General features: G+C 37.9%; 1 protein-coding gene across 1 annotated transcript in view; it reads right to left on the minus strand.

Moving 5' to 3' along the window:
• Positions 1-17,966, minus strand: part of LOC122800919 (probable cation-transporting ATPase 13A4) — an 846,809-nt gene that overhangs the window by 100,596 nt on the left and 728,247 nt on the right. Inside the window, exon 28 of the mRNA XM_044070278.1 lies at positions 1,132-1,220. Coding sequence (XP_043926213.1) covers positions 1,132-1,220 — 89 coding nt within the window. The remainder of the gene's footprint in view (positions 1-1,131; positions 1,221-17,966) is intronic.

Genomic DNA, 17,966 nt, shown 5'->3' on the forward strand with positions numbered 1-17,966 from the left:
TTAGTTCCATGATGATGCACTCCATAGTCTTGCAGACCAGGCTAGTCATATATATATATATATATATCTAAAACACTTTTTTTTTTTAAGGAAAGAAATGCCATGCTTCTTTACTTTAAAAACATAAATAGTGGAAAAGCGACCCTATCCAAACTATGGCCTAGGTGGCCATCTAGTTTGCCTATTTTTAAAGCTTACCATGGTCACTGGAGATCATCCTGGCAAGTAGATGATATTCTGTTAGGAATGTAGAATATACAAGGAGAAGATGTATGGTGTGATAACTAATGTACTCACATCTCATTTCTTTATTTCTTACATTGAGAAATATAATGATGTATTAACATGGAAATGTACAGTGATGCTTTTGTTATTTTGCTGCCTATGGACTCTTGCTTGTTAGCTATGGTTCCTGACTGGGGTGCCTTCTGTGCTAAATCCCAAATTCCATCCTCCTTGTGTCCATGTATGATTATGCTGGGTGGTCAAGTTTTCTCCTACATTCCAAAAGTGTGGCATTATATGCATTGGCAATATTTTAACATAGATATAAATATGGGTTTTGTATATGTGTGTGTGTGTGTGTGTGTGTGTGTGTGTGTGTGTGTGTGTGTGTGTGTGTGTGTGTGTGTGTGTGTGTGTGTGCGTGTGTGTGTGTGTGTGTGTGTGTGTGTGTGTGTGTGTGTGTGTGTGTGTTTGTGTATGGGTATGAATGTGTATGTATGCATGCACAAGTGCATGTGTATGTATGCATGCACAATTGTGTGTGCATGTGACTATGAGAATGTTTATGCATGCATATGCCTATGTTCTACAATATACTCATGCCCTGTTCAGGATTGTTTTTCTGCCTTGTTGATATTGTTACTGACACAGATTTTGGCTTCTGTGCAGTGCTGAATAAGAGCAGCCACAGGCAGAAATGGACCGAATGACAGACAGACTAGGAATCACGCAGTCACATTTTAGATACAATTAAATTTCTATCATGTTTGCCACACAGTTTTCAGGTGTTCAAATCAGCTAGGCAATAACTACATATTATAATCATTGTCAATATATGTTTATTCATAAGATATGGTTCTTGCCTCTCACATTCTCCTACTCTTTAAATTGTAGAAAAATACTCACCTCCAGTACATTGTAAAGACCTTCCAAATCAGCAAAAAGTATGAAAAGGCATGCTCCAAGCTGTGCCAGCAAAACAACTGTAAACTGCCCTGAAAAACATAAGGATAAATGTGCAAAAAGATTACAAGTCTACCTAATGCTATATCATCATGGTAATGACACCTACTCACACTGATGTACAATAACTGAGATAAAGGATTTCCTGCTTTCATGCTTTCGTAGTACATCATTCAAGCTTGTTCAAATCTATATTTCCTCAAGCATTGCAAAACTATTTTTTGCGTGCTTATGTAAATGTATATTCTATATTTTACCGAATCTATAATAACGCAAGAATATGGTGCAATTATCTGTGACCACAAATAATAGCGACAACAGTAAATTATGAAAGAGATACCAACATTAAATATGTGACTTTTCACAACCAGTCTGTGCAAGTCTCATTTTTGTCAGAAGGATGTCGTGGATGCCAATATAAAAATGAAATTTTGCTCATGCATTGTTGATAAGATAACTGCATATAGCAGTTGGCACTCAAAATAAAGTACAATGCATGTTCTCACAGCCTCCTGGAGAGAGAATAAGATGGGATTTTCTATTTTAATGATATCTGTTTCTCTTAGGTACTGCAGCCTTAAAATGTGAATAATATAGTAAGGGGGAGGGGTGAAGATCCCCTTAATAAAAACTTTCTTTGTGTTTTTATTTGTGTTGCGTTTGGAACCACAAGCATATGTTTTTTAAGTGTCTATGTTGCCATGCTGTCAAGTTGTGTCAGTTTTGCTTGGTGGTTTTGCTTTGAGGCTTGTGGTTGATACGTGTGTGTGTGTGTGTGTGTGTGTGTGTGTGTGTGTGTGTGTGTGTGTGTGTGTGTGTGTGTGTGTGTGTGTGTGTGTGTGTGTGTGTGTGTGTGTGTGTGTGTGTGTGTGTGTGTGTGTGTATGTGTATGTCTATATGTATGTGTATATATATATATATATATATATATATATATATATATATATATATATATATATATATATATATATATATATATATATGGATTCACTTCATAATCACATAATCTCTAAATACTGAAATCTCGAATTTCGAGACCATGAAGCCGAAAATCCAAAAACCCGAAACCCAGAAGAGCAAAATTTAAAATTGCGACTTCTACATTAAACATACCGCAGACACAAACACATACACCTCCCTTAACATACACAAACACCTACCCTACATTCAAGAAGGGAGGCAAGCCCCCCTGAACCCCCATGTGGGGGGCTGTGCCCCCCACACCTCCCCTACTTAATAGGTTCATAGGTAGGTTCATAGGTAGGTACTAGGCTATTGGCCCAAGGGCCTACGTAAGTCTAGCCAACAAGGTTCCCCGGCTTACTAAACTTACATAAATATACTAACTCTGAGGTTGCACTACACAAACACACAAAAACACCATCACACGAGCTACATTCCCCTCGCACACACACATCACACTAACAAAACACACAGACACACACTAAAGCCCTAACCAAAACCCGTAAAACACAAACACTTACCTACATCTCCAACCACCCACTCACACACAGAAATACCAGAACCACTAATTCAAAATCTCCGAACTTCGGGATTTTGAATTTCACACTTATGGGGTTTCAGTATTCTGCACTTTCGCCCTTCTGGTCTCAGGCTACTGAAATTCAGGATTTCAGTAGTTTGAGATTCTGAAGGGAACCCATATATATATATATATATATATATATATATATATATATATATATATATATATATATATGTCTGTGTGTGCATATATTTCTATAAGCAACTCCCAAATGTTTATGGTCAGTTCCCAAAACATTGACTGCAAAACATCAAGACTCAAAGCCCACTCATTAGTTTTTGTTGTTTAAACATGGTTCTTGGTTGGGGGAGGGAAGAACCATTTCTCTTGTTCTGCTGAGGTCACTGTTTTGTGATTCGATGATTTTTGGTTGATATTGTGAATCAGCCAAAAAATAATTATCGCATTTGTATATATACATACATGCATACATACATGTAAAGGTTAGGACTTACTTTGATCCATTTCTAACCCCACTGTTAACAACTTAGATTGCTGCTGGGAGGTGGGAGCCATAGTGAGCCAATGAGCTGGGATCTCAACAAATTGTAAACTTGTTAGTGACACAGATGACTAATAAGCAACACTCCGCATGATGGATAAGCTGAAGGATACCTTAGATATTGTATAGGAGAGTGTGGAACATAAACACGTTGAAAAACTGCGTGATAAGTTTTGTGGAACAATTAACATTCGTATCAGCCCCATACCAGTCGCAGTGTGACAAACTTGTCTTCCTACTACGTAGCTACTAAGCACAGTGTTTTAGTGGAGAGATGTCTAACTCACAGCACTCGCTTTCAGGGTATAGTTCTGACTTCTGGTCATTGTCTGTGTAAAGCTTTTCAATACTTTCCCATGGCTTTTTGGGTTTTCTCAAAGTACTTTTGTTTTCAGCTCAAGATTTTGGCATTCGCTAATGAGTGCCCATATATATATATATATATATATATATATATATATATATATATATATATATATATATATATATATATATATATATATATATATATATACATATATTTGTGTGTGTATAGTGTGTGTGTGTGTATATATATGGGTCTACTTCATAATATCAAAATTTCATAACATTGAATTTCATAACATTGAGACCAAAACATCTAAATCCCAAAACACCGAAAACTCAAAACATTGAAAACTCATAACATTGAAAGAGTGCTGCATAACACTGAAAACTACAATGAATATGTAAATAACATCCTCTCTGCCTACAACAATACGTACCTAACTAACAAACACACTTTCTAAGCAATATATACAAGTGAACATTAAGTTAGTCATCAAAATATACAGACAGAGATCACAACATTTCCATATGTCAAGGAATACCATTTGTTACTTCCATTTTTACTGAGGGTCTGATAATTGGAGAGAAGAGAGAAAGATGGTGGTAGCATACAGTAAATAACACATGGACATAGCTAAGAGCTACAACAATACCTACCTAACTAACAAACACACTTTCTAAGCAATATATACAAGTGAACATTAAGTTAGTCATCAAAATATACAGACAGAGATCACAACATTTCCAAATGTCAAGGAATACCATTTGTTACTTCCATTTTTACTGAGGGTCTGATAATTGGAGAGAAGAGAGAAAGATGGTGGTAGCATACAGTAAATAACACATGGACATAGCTAAGAGCTAATAAGATGAGCCTTAAGGGAGTTTTTGAATTGTTTGGTATTAGGTGTAGAAGTCACCGAGGGAGGGAGGGAGGTTATTTCAACTTTTTGCTATACTATGAGAAAATAGAGCTTTATCTGCTGTGTTGTTGGCTGTGGAGATAGAGAGGAGTGATTTGTTGGCAGAGCGGAGTGGTCGATTTGGAATGTAGTTAGTCAGTAGTTCCCTAAGGGCTGGAGTTTTTTCAGGATATTTTAGGTTGTTATAAGCTATGACTAGTTGGTGGTAGGTTAATAACTGTGGGAGCTCAAGCTACTGAAGTTGCCTAAGAGGTATACAATAGTGTGTTCTAAAGAGGGAATTTTTTGCATATTTGGCGATTTTGTTATAACACGACTCAAGTTTCTCCAGGTCAGATTTTCTAACATAGATGAGAATAGGTGCTGCATACATGAGTATGGAAAGAAGGTGGGTTTGAGCTAGGGTGGCCCGAGCTCTGGTGCCCTGCAGAGTTCTGCCGCAGCAGAGAGACAAAAGAGAGTCTTTGGAGTGATTAAGTATAATTTTTCTGCATTTTCTTGCTGCCTTTAGCTAATTCTGCCTAAAACACCACTTTTCTAGAGTTTCTGGGATTTAAAAAACTTGTTTCAGCTACATACTGTACTTATTTTACTGCCTGCACTTTAACAAAGTCATTTTTGTGTTTAATTTACCTGTTTAACTGTTGGAAGCTACAAACTCAAGTGTGATGTCCATTTCTGTGCATTTAAAGTGTTTTTTCTATTGTATCTGCTTTATTTTCTGAAAAAAACAAAAAAAAATACTTGTTTTCCCACCTTTCTAAGCTAGCATAGTCCAGTTTTCAGGTTAGTGATGAATTCAGGGTTGTGTTACAAGTTCCTGTGTTTGCGCATACCTTACTTGGATAGAAGATAGTTTCTCTGTTTACTGTGAGAGAGGGAGCTTTGAGCAGCCTATCTCTCCCTGGAGGAGTGGTTTCAGCCCAGAAATTAGTAGTTTATTGGCCAATTTGGGCTAATTTCTATCTCTTTCCTTTCACTGTTATAAAACCCACATTTGCAAGGTTTTTGTGCTTGTATACAGCTCAGCAAACACCTGCCTGGTGCCCAGCAGAGTTATACAGCAGCAGAGAGACAAAAGAGAGACTTTGGAGTGATTAAGTATCATTTTTCTGCATTTTCTTGCTGTCTTTAGCTAATTCCACCTAAAATGCAAATTTTCTAGAGTTTCTGTGATTTAAAAAGCTTGTTTCAGCTACATATTGTACTTATTTTACTGCCTGCACTTTAACAAAGTCGTTTTTGTGTTTAAAGTACCTGTTTAACTATTGTAGGCTAGGCACTCAAGTGTGATAACCATTTCTGTGCATTTAAAGTGTTTTTTTGATTGCATCTGCTTTATTTTCTGAAAAAAAACAAAAAAATATACTTGTTTTCCCACCTTTCTAAGCTAGTTTAGTCCAGTTTTCAGGTTAGTGCTGATGAATTCAGGACTGTGTTACAAGTTTCTGTGTTTGCCCATGCCTTACTTGGATAGAAGGAAGTTTCTCTGTTCACTGTAAGAGAGGGAGCTTTGAGCAGCCTATCTGTCCCTGGAGGAATGGTTTCAGCCCAGAAATTAGTCGTTTATTGGCCATTTTGGGCTAATTTCTATCTCTTTCATTTCCCTGCTATAAAACCCGCATTTGCACGGTTTTGCGTGTAGGGCAGCGCCGGTTAGCTAGGGTATAACTATTCCCGGCTCTACAAAGTCTACGCTTCAATTTTTCCCTTGGAACTAGACCAACTTTCAACTTAAGCACTCATACCATTCACTTCTCATCCCGGCACTTGCTCTAAACTCATAACAAGCACTAATAAACCTTAGCACTAGACCCCCTTATACTGTAGAGAAAGACAAGTCTCTCTATTCGACCTTACCAGTCAATCAGTAAAACAGTTCACTGTACCTTTCCAGGCATGTCCAAAGGGCAGTTTCAGGTGTACTCTCTGGTCCAACTGGTGAATCTGGGCATTTTGAGGCAATGTTACAATTGCCTCATGTACAAAGTCAACCCTCTCCTCCTTCCACCAAACACTAATACATGTGAGTGATGCAATTATACAGCCAAACTGGAGGCTAAGCTCTCTCAACCCAAGACTGGATCAGGCAGTCAAGAGGAGAAGGGAATTACTTGCATCACACCACCAGTCTCACATAGACCTATGAAACCAGCACAGGTAAAAAAACATACATAAATGCATGAAAACATACTTGGGGGCTCTAAATAAAAATCTGCAAAAGCAACAGAGACCTTCAAAGCAGACATCCAAGCAACCTCCACCCCCCAACATAAACCATGAAACACATACTTCACAAAACCAGTGTTCCATGCAATCACAGCCCTTAAGGCAAAATAACATATCCAACACACTAGTAATAGGTGACTCTATAGTCAGGCACACTGACGTCCTACTCACTAGGCTGAACACGGAGAAGGTTACTGTTAGCTACCTGTCGGGTGCCAGGATCTGCCACATAAAACAAGCACTCAGGTCACTCCAGAACAAGTACAAATATGACTCTGTCATTGTCCATGTTGGTGTGAATGACCTGAGCCATACCTCCCTGGACTACATGAAAAGAGACATGGAGGAGCTCTCTGATTATGTAGCCCAGGCTGGTATGACCCTGACTTGAGTAGCATCCTGCCCTCACCAAGAATGATACCACGGTATAGAGAAAAAAATATCAATTTCAACAACTGGCTAAGCTACTGGTGTCATTCTAAGGGGATCCAGTGTCTGTCAGCCTGGGATGACATGCTCAACAAGCCACGCTGCTTCGCTGGAGACGGCTTGCACCTGTCACCCTTAGGCTTTCAAATACTGGCCAAGGCACTTGCCACCCCTATAGTGCCTTTTTTAGGTAAGGCTCAAAAGACAAACCCACCACCGTAAATAGCACAAGTAACAAAAAACTGAGGGTAATGCTACTCAATGCCAGAAGTCTAAACCTCAAAATGCACGCACTCAAGGCAATCCTCAGTATGGGGGAAATCGATATATGTGCAGTAACAGAAACCTGGTTTAAGGCTCCAGAGAGCACCCCAGCACTACCAGGCTACAACTCATACCATACATTTCGGCCACAAAACCTGGACCAAAATGCAAAAGGTGGGGGAGTATCCATATTCATCAAGGATACCCACACCTCCAGGTTAGTGGCACAGCACGATGCTTCAGAGATCATCCACGTGCAACTAACAATGGGCAAAACTGCTATTCAAATTATAGCTTGCTACAGATCACCCACCATGTCCCAGGACCCCCACTCCACATTCCTGGAAACACTGGGAAACGTAAAGGTTCTACCAAATACCCTGATATTGGGTGATTTCAATTACCCAAACATTAACTGGGAGAACTACTCAAGTACAAACACCCTAGCCCAACATTTCCTAGAATTTATAAACTCAAATGTCCTGGATCAACTGGTCAACACCCTCACAAGAGGTGACAACATATTCGACCTGGTCATCACCAAAATGGGTGACTGGTGTTCCACACCGGAGGTCAACCCTCGCTGGTTAGATCTGACCATAAACTAATCACTCGGGATATCAACATTCCGCCACCACCCCCGGTCAAAGAAACCACCGTGAAAAACTTTTCAAAAGCAAGCGTCATGTTACTTAAGACCAAGGTGGGAAGTTTCAAAGCCCCCATGCTAAAGGATAATGCTGTCCAAGCTGCAAAATCCTTTACTAATGCACTCTACGGGTACCTACAAGAATGCATGGATCGTGCTAGCCCAAACAAAACCAAGACTCACTCCTCCAAGAAAAGGAAACCAGTCTGGTGGACCCCTGCCATAAATAAGCTATACAATAGAAGGAGGAAACTAGTACAGAAAAGAGTAAAATCCCAAGAAGGGAAGACATCCCTGATCAGTATCAGCAAGAAACTATGTTCCCTCATAAAATCATCCAAGGCTAGCTTAGAAAGAAAAATTGCCATGGACTCCAAAGATAACCACAAAGCATTCTTTAGCTATGTCAAGAATCTAAGTGGCAATTCTCAGATCTGCTTGGAGTTAGTGCAGAATGGCACAAAATACACTGAACCGACCAATATAGCCAACATCCTGGCAGACAGGTTCCGTGCAAACTTCACCCCCAAAAGGGCCCATAACTATACCAGAAGAATGTAGTGCCCCTGAAATCACAGACACTCAGGTTAAAAGAGCCCTCACCAAAGCCAAAAACACAGCATCAGTGGGACTGGACGGTGTCCCAGGCTGTGTCCTACATGAGCTCAAAGATGAACTAACCCCTTACCTAAACACACTGTTTAAACACAGCCTCTCCACAGGCTATGTGCCCACAGAATTGTGCACAGCAACAGTTATTCCACTCCACAAAGGTGGAGCTGCAATGGACCCCGGGAACTATCGCCCTATAAGCCTGACTAGCTTGGTCTGCAAAGCTATGAAATGCATTATCATGGATCTCATTAACAGAGACATTGGGAACCTCCAAACACTGGATCCTACCCAGTTCGGCTTTGTTAAGGGTAGATCATGCCTCCTAAACCTGGTGGACTTCTTTGAGACAATTACCAAGGTTATAGACAAGGGAAATGTGGTCCACACAGCCTACCTAGACCTCGCAAAGGCCTTTGACACCATTCCCCACTCAGCTATTATAGACAAGTTCACCAGCCTGAACATAAACCCCTATGTCACGAGATGGTTTGTCAACTGGCTCATGGACAGAACCCACATGGTAAGAGTTGCAGGAGCTAGGTCTGACTCTAAACTGGTTACAAGTGGCATTCCCAAGGGGTCAGTCCTAGGAACCCTCCTGTTCGGCATATACTTTTCAGAGGTACAGGCAAGCACAGGAGGACTATGGCTGAACAAGTTTGCAGACAACTGCAAACTAGGGGCTATAATTGACTCTCTGGCTGACACAGACATCCTCCAAAAGGGTCTCACTGAGAAAGATAACTGATGTCAAAACCATGGCCTCAAGCTAAATGCAAAAAAGTGCATAGTCATCCTCTTTGGAAAAAATAAAGTACCCACAAACTACCACATAGGTGGTAGCCCCCTAAATATGGAAGACATAATAAGGGATCTGGGGATCCAAGTAGATAGTAACCTCTCCTTTGATAATCACATTGCCAAAGTGGTTAGAAAATCCTTCTGTGTGGCCCACCTAATCACAAAAGGGTTTGCATCCAGATCGAAAGAGGTCATTGGGCCCCTCTAGGCATCACTCATCAGACCCATCATAGACAATACCCCGTTTGGGATGTACCTTACAAGACACCTGCAACAACTGGAAAGACCACAGAAGTTCCTCACTAAGAGGATCACTGGCCTCAAGCAGATGCCCTATGCAGCTCGACTGAAAAAACTCCAGCTGTACTTGGTTGCATACCACCTACTCAGAGGTGATCTCTGTCTGATATGCAAGGCCATGCCCAACCCAGAATTGATGGACATGCTCCACCTAAAGAAAACCATATCCCCTTGAGCCACACGCTCCAGGGATCTAAACCTCACCACAACAATAAATAGGATGTGCTGGAGGGATAGATTCCAGTCCCAGAGACTTCCCATGCTCTGGAACAAGATTCAAATCTACATTAGGCAGAGCTCCTTGCTAAATCTCTTCAAGAGAAACCTTGACGAGTGGATGGGAAACAGAAAGTTTACCCCAGGGATCAATTCAGTGGCTCTGCTGGACAGAGGCACAGGGAACTAATCTAAGGGGGTGGCGAAAGCCAACACATTCCGGCTAGGCTTATAAATGCCTTTGGGCAGATAGCTTTGTACCTACCTATGAACCTAACTATGAACCTATGATTTGATAGAAAGTCTTTTTGTCTGTATAGGGACCCCATTTGTTGTGCACCTTTTTAGTAGTTTGAGAGATATGGATGTCAAAGTGTAGGTTGTTATCTTTTTCGACGCCAAGCAGCTTGGTGTGGACAGAGGGTGAAATGATAGTTCTATTATTGTAGGAGATAGAGAAGGAGAGAGGAGTGGTTTTTGATTTGTTTGGGGTAAATAGAAGTAGTTTTGTTTTATTGTTTTTTAAGATAAGTTGAATATCTGTGATCCACCTTTCTACTGAGGTAAAAGATTCCTGGGCGAGATGGTGAAGGGTGGTGAGATTTGGGGCAGAGCAGATCAGGGTGGAATCGTTTGCATACTTTGAGTGAAGTCTGTAGGGTAGAGATGTGTAGATTATTGGTAAAGATAGAAAAGAGGAGTGGATTGAGTATGGAACCTTGAGGTACACCAATGGTAGTTGGGAGTAAAGATGATATAACTCCTTGCCACTGGACAGCTAGTTGTCAGTCTGATAGATAGTTTTTAAACCATGCAATAGTGTTAGGTGCAAAGGATAGAGAGGTAAGAGTATCTATTACAATGGAGTGGGACACCATGTCAAATGCTTTGGAGAGGTCCATGAATATAGCAGATAAAAATCTATTATTTCTATGTTGGTTAACCAGGCTTGTGAAAGAGAGAAGAGCTGAAGTTGTGCTGTGGTGTGGGCGGAAACCATGATGTGTAGATGAGAAGAGATTGTTAAGAGTCTAGGAAATGCATGACCTGAGAGTGTATGCATTTTTCAAGTATCTTTGATAAAGGAGACAGAATGGCTATGGGGCGATAGAAAAGTCATAGAAACGTCATAGGAATTCCCACCCTTATGAAGGGGATTAATGTAAGAGATTTTCCATAGTTGAGGGATGTGGGATTCCTGTATGGAAAGGTTGATTAAGATTGAGACTGGGTAGGATAGAGAGTCAACAGCCATTTTTAGGAAATGAGCAGGTATACCATCTACTGAAAGAGTATTGGGTTAAGTTTTAAGAGGTATTTGTTTATTGCTGAGGTTGGGTCAGGAAAGAATGTAAAGGGAGATGAGCTGTTAGGAGCTGTTGGTATGGATGAGTAGCTATTTTTGGAAAGTTGAGTTGATAGTGATTTAATGGATTCAGTAAAGTGGTGATTAAATTGAGAGGCTATATCACTATCTGTTTTTGTAGAGGTGGAGGAGGGAGCTGGTGAGGAGGTTTTACCAGGTTTTAGTAGGGAGTTTATTGCATGCCAGAACTTTTGGGGGTGATTGGAGTGTTTATTTTGTATATCTAGAAAGTAGTTCTGTTTATCAAGCTTTGTTTGTTTTTTGGCTTGATTCCTAAGGTGCTGATAGTTTTGTTTGGATAGACTAGTGTTATCTTTCTTTCAGTTTTCCATGCCTTGTCTCTGTTTATTAATAGAGCTCTAGTGGATTTAGCAAGCCAAGGAGCACAGTGTTGCTTAGTTCGAATGTTTCTTACTGGGGCAACTGAATCAAGGGTGTTAATAAGAGTACTATTAAAATAGTCCACTGCTTGGTCTAGGTCAAGGCTGTGTAGTGGTTCCCAGTTACATTTTTTTAATATAGTGTTGAGTTCTAAGGGATTAACATTGCAATTGTTTCTGACTTGTCTATAGACTGTAGGTTTGGGTAAGTTGGTACGTTTTCATAGGAGGAAAGTAGGGAGATGGTCACTAAGTCCGTCAGGTAGACTACCTACTTGGTAATTATGTTCAGAGTAATTTACTAATGTCCAGTCTAGTATAGATTCCTTATGGGATTTTTTGTCTACTCTAGTTGGTTCTTGAATGAGTTGAGAAAATCCATACAGGTTGATGTGGTTAGTGGGGTTTTTAGAGTTACATGCTAGCCAGTCAGTGTTTAGGTCACCTAATAAAATAGTTTCCTGTGGGAGATTATCTCTTGACCATTGTAGAATCTCCTCAATTATTGGAGCATTATTACATGGAGGGATATATGCACAGAGAATATTGATGCTCTTTTTCTTATTTAACAGTAGGACAGAGCCTACGATCTCAGCAGTATTAAATTCTTAGTACAAGTTTAAAGGGATAAATGTTTTCCTCTTCTGGCTCCCTCTGTTCACCAACCACGGTACACTCTGAAAGCCCTTTTGTGTTTTTTAATTGATGATAATCATCTTTACTGTCTTCAAAAAAATTGTTTGGAAGATCTGAAGAAAATAAATCAAAAGCACCGCTGGACTTAGTTGACGGACTTGATTGACGGACTTGACCAACTTAAGTTCTTTAAACTTTCGAACAACCTAAAACATGGCTGACTCATGACTGAGTGGATAATATGTATATATAAAGATCCTTCTTTCTGTTACATATTACATGTTAGTTTCAACTTATCATGCTTGTTATCCTAAAGTTTAAGGTCTGGAAATGGAAACTCTCTAATAGATGTGTTCGTACAGCTATTGTATCTGGCTAAGCTCACCCTCGAACACACGAAGGCACTACCTCCACATCATCAGTGGCAGTTGCAATAAAAAAAAAAACATGAAACACACCAGCAACCAGCAGCAACTTCTGTTTTAATGCAGCAACAGTGATCCGGCACCTCGGCAATTTGCCTTCAAGGATCACAATAACATAATTACAGCTGCCTTGAATATCCAAATACAAGCAGCCTTTTAACATGATTCAATTAATTGATTAATTAATTAATATTTAATACAATTTTACATAAACTTTCTCCATTTTAAAACAACTTCTATCTAATATATCTAAATATATATATCCCAATTCATATGAAGAATTAAATAAATACAAAACTTCAAATATATAAATCCACACAAAATCCATACAAAATATAAAAATCATTCTACCTCAAGTACATTTTACTAAATACATTATACTAAACTGTCATGATCCTGAAAATGTGCTAAATACCAACTTCTTGATTTAAGCCACTAGGCCTTAAAGTCTGAAATTTAAATATCAGTCTAGTTCTATCATTCTAGTATTTTGTATGGATTTTGTGTGGATTTATATATTTGATGTTTTGTATTTATTTAATTCTTCATATGAATTGTGATATATATATTTAGATATATTAGATAGAAGTTGTTTTAAAATCGAAAAAGTTTATGTAAAATTGTATTAATTATTATTTAATTAATTAATTGAATCATGTTAAATGGCTGCTTGTATTTGGATATTTAAGGCAGCTGTAATTATGTTATTGTGATCCTTGAAGGCAAATTGCCGAGGTGCCGGATCACTGTTGCTGAATTAAAACAGAAGTTGCTGCTGGTTGCTGGTGTGTTTCATGTTTTTCTTCTACCTAGATTGGTTTGGTGTTTGGTGTTTGATATATATTTAACACCAGTACCAGTTTCTACATGTCACAAGCAGCTGGGGGTCCTGGGATTTCTGATATGCCTGGGTTACTTTGTTTCGCTGAGATGGTAAGCAAAAGGGAGAAACAATTCGCACATATGGATCCATGGTGTATGAATAATAGTCGTGAATCTGAGGGGCGGTTTCTGCAACTTGAAAGACTTATGTCTCAAGGAGATTGCTTTGTTTTTGGACACTCACCTCCTTGAGAAGTATGTGAGTTTAAATCTAACTCCGAGGGGGTTACGTATTGATCGGTTGCCTGCAACCAATTTCACTGAGGAAGACAGTGATTTGGCTGAGTGGAAACAGGCTTCATTGCAGTGTACGTTGACCTGGTTACAGATCCTGATAAAATGTAACTTGAGGGTGCATGATAAATTAAAGAGTGAGATTCTGCACCTACAGGACGAAGTGGTGGAAGAGTCCTTTTTTTTGTGTGCAGATGTCTTCCGTTAGCGAAAGAGTCTCTAAATTAGAGACTGAGATTATCCAAAGCAAAATAAATAAACTTTTGCATGATATGAAGGATTATGAGACTGGTATTTTATTCTCATGGCAATGAGAGTCGTCACGAAGTAGGTCAAAGGTGAGGAATAATGGTCAGAAGCACAGTAGCGTTTCGGCATCTTCTATGGAGAAAGATGGAACTAAATTTGTTTCTTTTGCTGTTTCTTTGGCTTCAGAAGCTGAAGATGTGAACCAGGCTGTAACCTCTAATGAGAATCAGACTTTTCAGTCAAGTCAGACAAATCGTGGGAAAGGAGGCAGGAAGAGAAGAAACCATTTCAAATAATGGACATATTGTTTTTGATTGTGAGTACAATGTACAAGCAAAGCATGTTATTAATTTATCCAAGCTTAGTCTTTCTGAGGATATTGAAGCTGTGTTACTTAAAGGTAGTAAATTTGTGCCTACATTTATACCTTCTTTTGTTGATTTGTATTTTGAGTTGAAAGTATTTTGTAGAAAGTTATTATTAAGTGTTTATTTTGAGAAAAATGTATTTAGTGAAGTGACAACCGATGTGGGGAATAATGATGAATGTGATGATGACTTAATGAATGTCTCCATTTATGATTATGAATTTGAAATGTTGGAGTTTGAAAATGGTGATGACAGTAATAGTTCACGTTACGCTACTGGGTGTGGTAAACTACAGTTACCTAGTTTATCAACTGAAAGTAAATTCATGCCTATGATAAATGTGCCTGCCATTAGTTTGTTTCAAAAAATTGTGTATAAGGAAATTTCCATTGCGTTTGGTAAATTTTTGAAACAGAAAAAACATATAATTTAACTAAAAATGAGTGGTTAGCTTTGAAAAATTTAAAAAAGTTAAAAATGGAATTTATCTTTAAATGTGCAGATAAAGGTGGTAACTGGGTGATTTTGGATAAACAAGCATATTGTGAAATGTTAGCTGATATAGTAAGTTGTGAAGATGAATATTAGTTTCTGCCTACGAGCCCAGTTATGAATTTTAATGAAGAACTGTTGGGATTGCTGGAAAGGGGAGAACGTTTGGGGTTTTTTGACTGTAAAGATATAAAAAAGTTACATGTTAAAAAAACAGTTACCCCATTATGTATGCCTTGCCAAAGGTACATAAAAATTTAGTGAAGCCCCCTGGGAGGCCTATTCTATCAGGGGTAGGCTCCTACTTAAGCAATTTATGCAGTTTTCTTGATTTTCATTAAAAAAATACCTTTGTAAAGTTTCTGCACATATTTCGAATACACAAGATTTATTAAATGAGTTAGCTAAAATCAAAAGGCAAAGTGATTATTATTAGATTACTGTTGATGTTAAATCACTATATACGATCATTAGATTGAGATGGGGAATTGAGGCTATTATGGACATGTTAGGTGAAGGCCCTAGAACAGTTTTTTTAGTTAATTTATTGGAATTTTGTTTAACTCATAATTATTTTTCTTTTGAGAATAAGTTTTTCTTGCAGTTGAAGGGCACAGCTATGGGGGCTTCTTATGTGCCCTCATATGCTATTTTATATATATATATATGGGATTTTTTTAGAGTATATGTATATATCCCACTTCCTTTTATAGGATAGAGTGGTGCTATATAAGCGCTTTATTAGGGGGTGTTATACAAAAATCACAAGGCTAGAAAATATGGAAATTTTGGAGATAATAGCTCTCTTGTTAAGAGAGATGTGGACAGAAAATTATTTTATGTCACAAAGATTTCTCCTTTTTCTGATATGCTGGTTAAGATTATTAAAAAATTCTGGTATATTATTTCTGAGGATGAAAATATTGGTCATCTATTCCCCAATCATGTCACATTTTCATTTAGTAAAGGAAAACATTTAAAGGACTTGTTGAACTATAATTTCATGTGGGGGTCACTGTTGCTGCATTAAAACAAAAGTTGCTGCTGGTTGCTGGTGTATTTCGTGTTTTTCTTCTAACTAGATTGGTTTGGTGTTTGGCAGTTGCAATAAAGCCTAACCCCCTCCTCCTATGCACCCCTTTGATGAAATGGGTGGAATTGTCCATAGACACTCCCACTGCAACAGTAATAAATACCCAGCTGTAACCACATGCAGTACTTATCTCCCATTAAAAGAAGTTTGAAACCAGTACTATCAGAGCATTTTTGTTCAGGTTTTTGTTTGAGAAATCCTTCTACCTTCCACAGCTAGGTCCTTTGAAGCAGATCAAATACACACATCTGTGAACCAAGCAAAGTGGGACCCTACGAACAATACAATAGACCTCCAAATACAACAAGTGGATACATTCTTTGTTTTTTTTTAATTCATTAGGAAGTAAGCAGATTCAGTAGCTATCTCGATTACCTGTACAAAAAAAGAGAAGTATTAGAAAAGAAGAATCCCAGTGCCTATAAAGATGCACATATCATCCACTTATGCAAAGGGACACCTCTACTGGTCCCAACAATTTTAGGCAAATGACTATTCTTAATGCATCAGCCAAAATATTAGAAATACTTCTCTATGAACAGATGTTTTCCTTCAAAGACTTTAACCTGCTTAATAACTTCTAGCATGGATTTCAAATGAGATGCAAATACTGTACTCCTGCTCACTACAGAATAAATTATGGAAAAACCTGATGTTGTTGAAGTAGTACATTATAATCTTCTCAATATACTCAAGGCTTTAGATGTGATAATATTAAGGATTATTGAAGAGACCTAATGATTCTCTAAGTTTTTATTCTCACAATTTACATTAATTTCACAGCTAGCTCACTGAATGAAAATTTACAACTTACAATTTAATGAGGTGTTCATAGCTAGGAAGGAAGATATCCAGGGATTTCCAGGGATATCCAGGGATCTATTCTTGGATGATTACCATTCAGTTTGCTGTAAATGCATGTACTAAAGTACAGCGCCAGCGCTGGATCACAAAATTCAGCAGAAAGCTGTACAATTACCAAAAAGAATCTGCAATTTGGAAATATTGGAATAATGACTTAAGGAGTCACACCTACTCTTATAGGCAAATAAAAGTAATTTTTTTCAGTAATAACAGGTATAAACCTACCAACTTCCCAAAACCTGAAATCGAAATGAAATCTGGACATACACTTCCATATTCAAACAAAATCGACTATCTAGGCAGAATTATAAATTATACTGTTTTATTAGAAGGGCAAATATGCAGTACAGTCATGAAATATTTTATGCTTGGATCTCTCTACATATCAGTATAGAAGTACTTCCCATGCTAAACACGTCTTCAAAATAATCCACTCGACTTTTTCAATATTGCACCTTGTAGACAAGTATGTCTAACAGCCGCCTGTCTAAACTTGTGCATATCTATTAAGAAACAAAGTTCATAGTCAGTTGCAGCAATAAAAGACATAACTATTACTATTGGTGTTTTTTATATATATATATATATATATATATATATATATAAATATAAATATATATATATATATATATATATATATATATATATATATATAGGTTTACTATCAAAAGACAGAAATGCAGTTCTGCAAGTGATCATAATGTAAAACTATATTGTCAAAATGTAAAACATCTTATCTTCCACATGTTGAAGATGGTAAAGTCGATGTTTTGACATTCAATATTTCTGGGAGATGAACGTGAAAACCCGTTTTCCATCTGGGATGTAGAACAAGAAGAGCATTTTGACAGTACAGATTCAGCTAAAAACGCGATCAACATTACCATTATGAATCTTTGAAACTGTACATTCAATCATGTGTATGTCAAACAAATCATTTCTGTCTTTTGATAGTAAATCTTATACATATATATATATATATATATATATATATATATATGGATCTACT

Source organism: Protopterus annectens, chromosome 4.part1 (genome assembly GCF_019279795.1).
Source record: "Protopterus annectens isolate FY-2018-M chromosome 4.part1, PAN1.0, whole genome shotgun sequence".
In the NCBI taxonomy this organism is placed as follows: Eukaryota; Metazoa; Chordata; order Ceratodontiformes; family Protopteridae; genus Protopterus; species Protopterus annectens.